Raw genomic sequence first — 10,482 nt, forward strand, 5'->3', positions numbered from 1 at the left:
TACAAAAATGAATGAATTGATGTATGGTTGGTACTGAAGGTTGCATGGAAGAAGGCTCCTTTTCGAACTCAAGAAATAAACAAGCAAGGAATACTTTGTGGTGTTCTTTTGGCGCTTCCTACCAAGAAGCTGCCGCAGAACAGCAGCTTCTCCTGCTCGATAGCTGCGTGCGCACGGACTTGGCAGCTGAGTTGCTCTCAGATGCAACATCCCCGATTGTGGGGGAGAAAGCGGGTTTGAGCCAGGCAGGAACTTCAAGGTCTGCAGCCGACCTGCATTACCACCGGCACCAAATAAGCTAAATAACCTGAATGCTTAAAAATAGCCCTCGAAAAAAAGAAAAACTGATGTATTTATAAATTATTTTAACATTTATAGAGAAATATTTATCCCGTTATTTTAACCTGGCGAATATAAAAACAGAAAAAGTTTAGTCTGATTCAACGTTAGCCAATGAGAAGAGTGGAAATACGTTGTTTATATATATATATATATATATATATATATATATATATATATACACTGCTATAGATGTGGCCTTTTTTTTCCCCTCTTGGGAAGAAGGGGGGACCACACACCCGGGGCCCTTAATTAATGAACCGCCACTGCTTAGAGGTGCGTGTGGAGGGGCCCCTCAGAGCTGCTGCAGGCATGAATGAAGTTATAAATACAGAAGACAAACATCCAGAATAACTGGTGAGCCAGGAAACGCACAGCTATAGTCTATGAAAAGTATTCCTAGGCTTTTCACGTTCCAAAATATCTCTGCGCTTCGATTATTTTTAGCCGCTGTTTCCTTTTCTCTCAATGATTCAGCTCGCTCCTCTGCCCCCACCACCTCCTTCTGCTCGTGGGATATATCTGGATTAATCGGTGACGAAAGGTGTGTGAGGGGGTGCGCGTGAAGCTCGGCGAGGATGGCTCCGGAGAGGAGAAGAAGAAGAAGGAGAAGGAGGAAAAAGAGGAGGAGGAATAGGAGGAGGAAGTAGTGGCGGCGGCGGGGCTCGTGCATCCCCAATCAGCTGCCGTCCTCGCGGTTCCCGATGACATCATTCCATCCAAGCTCCGGTTCGCGCGCCGCATCGCAGATAAGTTCTTACCCCGTTACCCCACCCACCCACTCCATGTTCCACAAGTACACGGTCACAACGGGAGGGTGGCCCCCTCTCCGGGTTCTGGCTTCCGGATGTGCACTCACCCTCTCACCCACCCCCACTTCCTCACACTCCCCGTCCCACGGCGCGACTTCACGGGAATAAAGTGGTCAGAGCCGCAGTATGACTGGAGCCCCCTCTAAATTAACAGCAGGATGCGAGCTGGAGACCCAGACAGCACACCACACCAGTAATCAGCCCCAATTAGAGATAACCCGCTAATTACCGACACACACACACGTACGCACACCCCTCCGGAGCCAAAGGGAACACAAGCCGCAATAAACCCCGACACTGAGACACAAAGGCTGGTGTGGGTGAGTGCGTAAATGCGGGGGGTGGGGTACGGTGGAGCCGCGCGCTGCCAATATGTAGGTCGAGTGCAGGATTTCCTACCGATCACCGCTGTCTCGTTACTGATGGCACACACACACATACATACACACACACATATATACGCGAACACACACATACGCGAACACACGCGCATGAGGTTAACAAAGGAGCCGAGGCTCCGGCTTACCGTGGCGGCGTGAGCGAGCAGCGCGGCGAGCGCAAGCAGCCAAGGCAGCTTCATGGTCGGTGTTTCTGCGGGCACAGCCTCCCGGTGCCGCCGCTGCCTTCCAGGGGAGGGTTCGGGGAGGTGGAGAAGGGGTGGGGGGAGAGGAAAGAGAGAGCGCGAAGACTGCTGCTGCTGCTGCTGCTCCTGCTGTTTTTGCTCCTGGGAACCTCGGTGTAGTCTGTCCAACTTCAGAGCGTCTGCGCGACCATCAGTCCTCCTGGTCCGGCTCTTTAATCCCGCTGGTCCCGGTCTCCGGCGAGGCAACAGACGGCCTCCTCTCTGCTCGTCTCCGCGGGGCGAATCGGTCCAAATTTCTGGTGCACGGAGCTGATAATTTAAGAGCCAGGGGAGAAGCCAGACCCGTCTCTCTTACTGTGAGAGTGTGCGTTTCTCTCTCAGCTCAGGCACCCTCTCTCCTCCCCCTCTCCGCTGAGTGCAGGATGTTCCGTATGGCGACGCTGCCCGGCCTTGGAGTTTGGCAGGAGGAGGGGGGGTGTACAGCCCGTGTGTGTGTGCTCAAGAAGAGATTAGGGAACCTCCGCGGGCAAAGCCAATGATGCCCCCTGCAGCTGGTTTAAAACACAAGCAGACTTTAAATATAGAAACTCAACACCACGCATGGGAGAAGACGACTAGTTCAAACAGCCGCCCAGACTGCGCCGTGTCTTTTGTGTTGCTTTTCCACACCTTTAACGGTCAGCCGCCGTGATTGGTCGAGTCGCCGTGATGTCACACCTGTGTAACAATAGCCACCTGATCCGAGATAACGTTTTCTATCGCCAGCTTGTGGCTCCGCTGCTGCTCCTGATCAACTGAACGATAAACCACTCCTTAGTTCACCTGCTACACACGCCCGTTTTAGTTTCACTTCACCATATTCACTGCAATCACATTTTTAAAGTTCTTAATTGATTTCCTCAGCTTCCTGAGGCAGGGGGAAGATTGTTTGCTACCTTTACGTTTTGACCTTCTGGGAACCCTTCAGGAGATTTTTTCCTCTTTAGTTACCTGGAGGATAGCTTCTTCAGAGCTACCCCCTAAAGGCTGCTGTGCGAAAAGGTTGCAGCTTTTACAATGTCATCCTCAGAAAAGATTGAGGGAATGCCTCCTAAAGGTATGAGCTGTAACTTCTTGTATTTTCTTTGTAGGACCTCAAAGTGTGGAGCAGGTTTTACGAGGTGGCGATTAGGAAATCTTTCTGAAGGTTTGTTGCAAACCTTCACTTTGGGATTGACTAACGGTAGAATTTTGGTGACTGTTCCTGAAAATCTTGAGCAACCTTCACAATGTGACATGAAGAGAAGTGAAATGTTCCCAGCTGTGCCAAGAAAGACTCTGGGAAATGTTCCACCAAGGTACCTGGAGAAACCATGGCAACCTTCAAAATTTCCCTTGCACGCAACTTTGTTAAATGTTGACCAGTTGCTCCTTGACAGCTTGTGGCAGCTTTCACTATGTAACATGCATGAAACCTTAAGAATTTTAAGTTTCCTAAACTTTAAAAAAAAATATTACAAATTATTAAACCAAATCATTAAACCAAAGAGGTCAGCTTTTTAAAATTTGCCGCAGACAAAAAAAAAAAAAAAAAAACATTTGACAATTATGAACTAAGAGATTTAACTCTTATTTTCAGACTCACAGCTCAGACGACGACGTTATTAGAAAAGGAACCGAGAACACGTGACTGGCAGGTATTTGTTGATGCTCCAGGTGTGTCATTTTCCACCGATCATTCAAACAATAAATCATCCTTAATGTCTACTCACTGTTGGGTTGTGCCTGTTCAGATTGCATTTATATTTGGATGTGTCATGGGGGGGGGGGACAGGCAACTGAATGTCCTGAAGAAAAAAAGAGAAACCACAGATGGAGAGACATGAGAAGGAGAGATCCAAGCAGCAGGAAACAGCAGAAACATTGTGAGAGCTTGAAAAAAAAAAAAAAAAAAAAAACAAAAAAAAACATCTGTTTGTGACATCTGCAGCAACCTCCGGAGGTCAGGGGGTGAAGATGTCACAATCTGCTGGGCCACACCAGGAGAAGCGCACCACTAATTAGCAAGAAGAACATGAAGGCCAGAGTGTAATTATCCAAAAAGTACAGAGGCGAGGCTCAGAAATGAAGCGGCAGAAGTTTTATGGATGCGATGAACCTTTACTAAAGTCACGGAAAGCTTGGAGAAAGACCCGATCTGCGCAAACTCAAGCACACAAGTGACACCAAAGGGAGGAAGCGTCATGATTTGGGCTTGCGTTTCTTCCTCTGTAGTGCGTCAGTTCTTTTTAACCGATTGGCAGCAGCTGCGATAACAGAAAAACAACTTTGACACTTTCAAAAAAGAAAGGGATGCAAAAAATATGGTCGGTAATATGGAGTGAGAATTTTATCGCAGTATTTTTGCGGTACTATTTTGCTACCAATAAGAATGGCGATTAAAAACTATTTATTCTTCCTTTTTTTTAGGTAACCATATGCCTACGAGTGCATGGCACGACATTCGTAGCAACACAAACACAAATAAAGTGTCTTGAGAAACGTTCCCATTTGAAATGGGCTTTTTCAGGGTGAAAATGCTTCAGTATGTGTTATTTATACCACTACATTGCAAACAGTAGCTGTGTTTTAGTGATATTTTCAAATATACTGATACTTGCAGATGCTCTTGTGGAACAAAAAGTGGAGAAATTAAAAAAAAAAACAGTTTTCGATAATACTGATATTATTGTCGATTTTTTTAACATCGTCAATTGAAATTTAATGAGATAATAAATTCAAATTATTATTAGGATAAGAAGTTTTTCACAGTAAATGATTACGATAAAAGCCCACCCATAAGAGGAAACTAACTCCTCTTATAAGGAGTTAGTTTCCTTATAAGAGTTTATTTGATCTTATAAGGAAACTAACTCATCCCTGACTGGAACAGCAGAGTCATCCCCCAGCTTCACATTCAGAATAACAACCGGATTGTGTCGGGAGCAGCGCGCTGCTCTCAACAAAAGCCAGGCGGGTCGGAACAAGTTTATGACGAGCCGCCGAGCGACCACAGGAGGGATGGTGTGTTCAGACACATACCTTCAAAACGCCGCAGCCTAAATGTTTACTTGTCACGCTTCCTGCAGCCCATTAGTCAAATCCAAAGTCCAACCAGAGCGCTAGCTGGAGCCAGCAGGAGCCATCTTATCCCTCATGTCATGTCGTTATCCCTCCGGTTATGATCATTGAATTATCTGGACGATCTGCCACGGAGTAGAAATAATGGGCTCTGTTGGTGGTGCACCAGTTAAGTGGTTGTTTAGTGAGTGGGGGGGGGACGGTCGCATTAGGCGTTCAGAATGGCTGCCTGTCAGGGAGGGCCGGTGTCGGGGCCCGGGGCTCATTAATCAGCAGGAGCGACGTGGCCGAGAAACCCTGACCGGCCCTCCGAGTCACGATGCTGCAGGCGCGGCAGAGGGGATCAGAAGTCTGCATACACCCATCATGGTGGCGCTTTATTTGAAGGGATGTGCGTAAGTGTCGTGTCATGTTTTATGACACGACACTGTCATAAAACATGACATTCAAGTCGTTCGGTAAATAAGTAATGCAAAGTCGACTCTTTTTAACTGACTAAGTTTTAATGGGACGTTGCATAAAAACAGTCACTGTTTACCAAATAATGCTAAGTTTGACACCTTTTGATAGACTTTTAATGCAACCTTTCATGCAAATTTGCATTAAAAGCGTCATTATTTACCGAAAGTAAACAGTCTTAAGCATTCATGAAGACTCCTTCATGTTAACAGGTGTTATGTCATGTTTATGACAGTGTCTTATGCACACCCTGTCAAATAAAGTTTTGCCCTCATCGGCAGTGTCATTCTCTTTTTTTAATGACTCATTTTAAGTGCTCTGTTTGATGATGGAATATAAGCTACTTAAGGGATTTCAAAACAATAACTCAACACACAAGTTGTGTCATTGTGGGTTTACATCTATACATTTATACATATGGTAGTAATTAAGGTGCATAGAAACCACAAACTTTATTGTAGCCATGAACAAATGTCTTTAGTTCTGCCTGGAAATGCGACCAGTCATCAAAAATGATAGGTTAGATGTAAACTGTTTGGTTTTCTGGATTTTCTTTTTTGCAGTGTAGAGATTTTCTGGGTTGGGATTGAGGATTTTCCATTAACTGAATTGAATTTTAGTGTGTTTAATGCTTTTACAACCAGTTCTGATGCGGTTTTTGTTTGTGGTTAATTTAAATGAGAACTGAAAATATTGTTTTCCTGCAAGTTAGCCATAAAGGTCCAATGCTGATAAGTCATTTTCATCATGGTTTATGTAATTGCAATGCCTTAAATTTACATTTTAACATGTTTTTCTTTTATGTTTAAATATTGCTATTATTGTTTTAATGTCTTGTAGTTTTTAATATAGTGTTCTTTTATTTACTTTTAAAGAACTATTATTGCTCTTCCTGGATGTTGCATCCATGTTTCAACACCAGCAGTGAAAGGAGCCCACAGCATATTGGCATATTGAAAATATGTCACAGTTTCTCCAAACCAACTTTACGTGATTGTGGCCAAGCAGCTAGTCTCATTTGTCCAGAAGACTTTTCGGCTTTTCCACATGGGCTGCTGCAGATTTCAGCTGCAGATCTGGGAGCAGGAACCTTTCTCCTTGGTTGGCATTTATCTCCACGCCGATAATAAACTTGCTTCACTGTGGGCGAGTTCATTCACAGTCACCAAGAGTCGACTCGGGTGTGGGGAGGAGTTTTCTTATTAAACAAAGCAAAGTGTTTGAGGGCGGGATAAGGTCAGACACATTTTATCCCAGCTGATGATGTGAAACGAGACAGAAGTGACAAACATCCTGATAATATTGATAATATTCTGTTGAGCCTGCAGAGAATCTAACTCAACAATTAATCTACAAAATAGCTGTAAATCCAATAAAATAAATAAAAACTGATCAAGTCATTTGCAAAACAAAAGTAAAAAAAAAAAAAAAAAAAAAAAAACTTCAGCTCTACTCTATTATTTCAAGCATTTTTGTCTCTGATTTTGTTGAGTCACGTCCGTGGTTCTCGCCGGTGGATCGTAAGGGGGCATCCAGGGTTCACCCCGCAGGACGGCGCCGCCACGCCTAACCCGTGCCCCAGTTTTCCCGCTGAGGGACAAATGGTCCAAAACCACAGTTTCTGCAGCCTCTGTTTAATAGCAGATCTGAGCAAAAAGTGGTTCTTTAACAGGATAACCAACTTCCTTCTTTTTAAGAGTCCGACGTTTGAAATTAGAACAGGGTGTACAAACAGACCCAAAATACACATTAATACGCATTTCTTGAACTCTGTTGAAAACTAATGAGCATAACTGAAAGCCATCAAGTTAAAAGAACTTCTCTAGTTTTACCAAAATGTGTTTTTTTATATACTAGTCAAATTAAACCTTGTGTAATTTTGACCATGTAGGGATTATGTAAAATCCACAATAAATTTTAGTTTATGCATCTAGTTCTTCTTAAAAACAATTGAAATACCAAAAAATGTACAACTCTTCTACCAAATCACGACTTAATGTAAACCTCTTATAACACACACACACACACACACACTCGCACGCATTTACAATGAAGCACACATGAGACGATTAAATTTTCAAAGTTTTTTTGTTTTGTTTGGTTTCAAAATAAAGATCACACAATTGTTTAGAGACAATCTACAACAGGAGTTACAAAAAATAGTTGCCCAGGCAATAAGCATACACAGGTTCTGTTAACTATACACATATGGTTACAGGTGTGCTCGTAGTAAATATACACAAGGCTGCTCCAAATGTACACCGCCGCCGTGGCGGGCCGCCTCTCTCACCCAAAAGGACATGTATGATACAGCACTTACAGCACTAGAGAAAAAAAAAAAATGCCAAAAAACACAAGAATCTTCCTCTGTACAATCCATGGATTTACCCCCAGAAACCGGTTGTGGTATTAACTCGGGAGCTGAGTGGGGTTTGAATCAGTAAAATTTCAAATCGCCACGCCAACCGGCATACCTGTACACAAATGTTTCGTGGGGGTAAAAGCACTCCTATAAAAAGATAATCTTTTTTTTTGTTTTTTCGTTTAATAAAAAAAAAAAAAAGACAAAAAAAAGACAAAAAAGAACCTTCAACGTAAGCCAGAAGACACCACAAAGTCAAACAGAACGTGTCCAATTGGGAGTCAGTGGGAGACCAATGTCTTTTTAAGTTAAGCAGTGACATGATAAAGATAAAACCAAGCGTGGCGAATCTTTGTACAAGTACTACGCTGTATAGAAAGGGCTTTTCAAAACAAAAATTTGATATTACAATTTACAATATACAACAACTCATATGTCACAACCAATGAGGTGAGAATATACACTGAAATGCACAGATTCTTTTTTTTTCTAGAGTAATTTTTTTTCCTTTTTCTTTTTTCTTCTCATACCAAAAAAGGGTGGTAAAGCACTTTTACATTACAAGGGTTTACAAATGTACAATTATACAGTCAGAAGTATGTGGTCACTACTAGGATACATTATAGATACAGATTCAACATCAAAAACCAGAAAAACTACAAAGTTTTATATATATATTTATATATATATGCAAAGGTCTACACCAAGTATACACGTTATATTTATAGAAGCAAGACCAGAAAACGAATCTCCCATGCTAAATGATCTGTCTGCTGGTTAAGCCGATGACGTGTGTGGATCTGTCTATGATTCGGTGACGTCGGACAAATTAAATACTCCGTCTCATAGTGGTAAATATCTTCACTGGGGCGAGGCGGAGGAGGACGGGGGGAACCGGGATTGTGTGCAGCAGTAGCAAAAAAAAAAAAAAGTGAAATGATTTAAGTTCATCAGAAACAACAACAAAGTGGGGTTTAACAGGAGAAAAGCAAGAAGAGTAGATCAGGTAACGCCTCTTTATCTCCACCCCTCTCGGTCTGCGCTGCGTCCCCTACTTCAGCAGGTTGGGACTCGAAGGGGGAGGGGTGACGGAAAAAAAAAAATAAAAATCTAAGGCCGCCTGATGTCTTCAGAGGCTGGAGGGGGTTGTCTTCTGAAGGATCTGACAAGGGGCAGCTGAGATGGAGCAACAGCTGGATGAAGGTGGGAGCCGAGAGGTGGGGCGAGGCAGGGGTGGACATGATTTCGGGTTTGGTGTGGAGGAAGGAAGGCGGCTCTCACATGATGCCGTTAGGAGGACCACAGATCGGGCCGAGGTCGACGCCGTTCTTCATGTAGTACTTCTCCAGCTTGGCGAGGATGTGTTTGCCGTACGTGTACTTCCTCAGGGTCTGGATGTGGGGCCGGATCTGGGCGGACAGGGAGAGACACGCCCGTTAGTCACACCGGGTTTCCACCGCGAAACAATTCAGTACAGTAAGGAGGTCAGACTCTGGTGGACAAACCAGGACCTGCAGCAGAGAAACCGGCTTTTCTTGTTTGTTCCTTTATTGCCAGACCAAAAAACGGTGGTACAGTTTTATGAAAATAAAACTGAGAATTCGCCAGCTGCGATTAAACCACCTTTAGAACGAAACATCAGCAAGCTGAAGCTAACAATCCGTACACATTGGGAGATGTCTGTAAATTCAGAAGAAAAAAAAAAATCACAAAATGCTGATGCTGAAATTAGTTCAAGGATGTTTCCTGTTCTAATTTTTACCACATTTAAATGCAAAATGCATCATTTGCACACATTTAAAAATGTAAAATTAGAAATAGAACGAGGAATGAGAATAAGAAATAAATGTTTTATACAGCCGTTGTAGGAAGGCTTTAGAGGACATATATCAGAAATACTTCTGGCTAAATGAGACACACACACACACACACACACACAAACACACCCTTTCACCAACCTTATGCATGACGATTTTGCGCTGTGTGGGTTCGGCCACGTCGATCATCTTCTGCACCACGTAGTTGGCGTACTGGTCCTTCATCATGGTGTATAAGGCACTGTGGGGACCCTCAGTCAGGCTGCACACCTCGTCTATCAGCAGCGCACGTTCTGCCCGAGACGCGTGGGTCACACACTTCTCTACCACGTTGCTGAGGGAAACAAGAGTGACAGGGCGACCCGTCGGGATGAGAATCACGACTCGAGAGAAGAGTTTGTCTTCAAATTGGCCAATAGAAGAAAAAAAATGACAAGAATAGGCTGGGGATATTCGTTTAATTCAGTATTTTCACATGAACTCTTTTAGCAGAGAAGCACAAAGAAGGTGAATTCTTCAACAAACGTGTGCACTTATTTTTAAAACCACAGCTCCTCCTTCCACTTAACTTTCCGTGACTATGCCTGGATATAGAATTCAATAAACTATTAAATGTTTAAAATCATACAAGAAATTATGACTAATGACTAAAAAGCATTTCTCCGTTAAAATCTCTTTAAAGAATGTTCTTATTTATTATTGTAATACTCTGAAAGACCAGATTTAAGGTTTTCCTCTGTAAGCCGTAATGATAAACTTACTTTTGTGTTTTAATCTTCTAATTTATCATCCTGTACACGCATGCCGAGTTCGTGCCAAAGGAAGCATCCAGTCATGTGCAGACACACACCAACACACTAAAAGCCACTGACTCAACGTGCTACTTGTGCTGCAGAGGACCTACTGCATGTGGATGTTTGATTCAGAGTAACAGGCCCCAGCAGAGCAACATAACACCCTGCAGGCCAAATAATAAAAAAAAAAACCTCACAAACACATTGGTGAAAAGAG

General features: G+C 43.2%; 2 protein-coding genes across 3 annotated transcripts in view; both read right to left on the bottom strand.

The window, feature by feature from the left end:
• Nucleotides 1–2,373, bottom strand: part of sdc3 (syndecan 3) — a 58,818-nt gene extending 56,445 nt beyond the window's left edge. The window contains exon 1 of the mRNA XM_015057815.1: nucleotides 1,678–2,373. Within this exon, the coding sequence (XP_014913301.1) occupies nucleotides 1,678–1,731 (54 nt within the window). The 5' untranslated portion in view covers nucleotides 1,732–2,373. The remainder of the gene's footprint in view (nucleotides 1–1,677) is intronic.
• A 4,988-nt stretch (nucleotides 2,374–7,361) lies between these two features.
• Nucleotides 7,362–10,482, bottom strand: part of pum1 (pumilio RNA-binding family member 1) — a 34,015-nt gene continuing 30,894 nt past the window's right edge. For both annotated transcript variants that reach the window (XM_015057814.1, XM_015057813.1), the window contains exons 22-23: nucleotides 9,613–9,805; nucleotides 7,362–9,063 (exon numbers count right to left, since the gene is read on the bottom strand). In XM_015057814.1, the coding sequence (XP_014913300.1) occupies nucleotides 8,932–9,063; nucleotides 9,613–9,805 (325 nt within the window). In that variant the 3' untranslated portion in view covers nucleotides 7,362–8,931. The remainder of the gene's footprint in view (nucleotides 9,064–9,612; nucleotides 9,806–10,482) is intronic.

This window comes from Poecilia latipinna, unplaced genomic scaffold (genome assembly GCF_001443285.1).
Source record: "Poecilia latipinna isolate Pla-1442-1.1 unplaced genomic scaffold, P_latipinna-1.0 Scaffold1494, whole genome shotgun sequence".
NCBI lineage: Eukaryota > Metazoa > Chordata > Actinopteri > Cyprinodontiformes > Poeciliidae > Poecilia > Poecilia latipinna.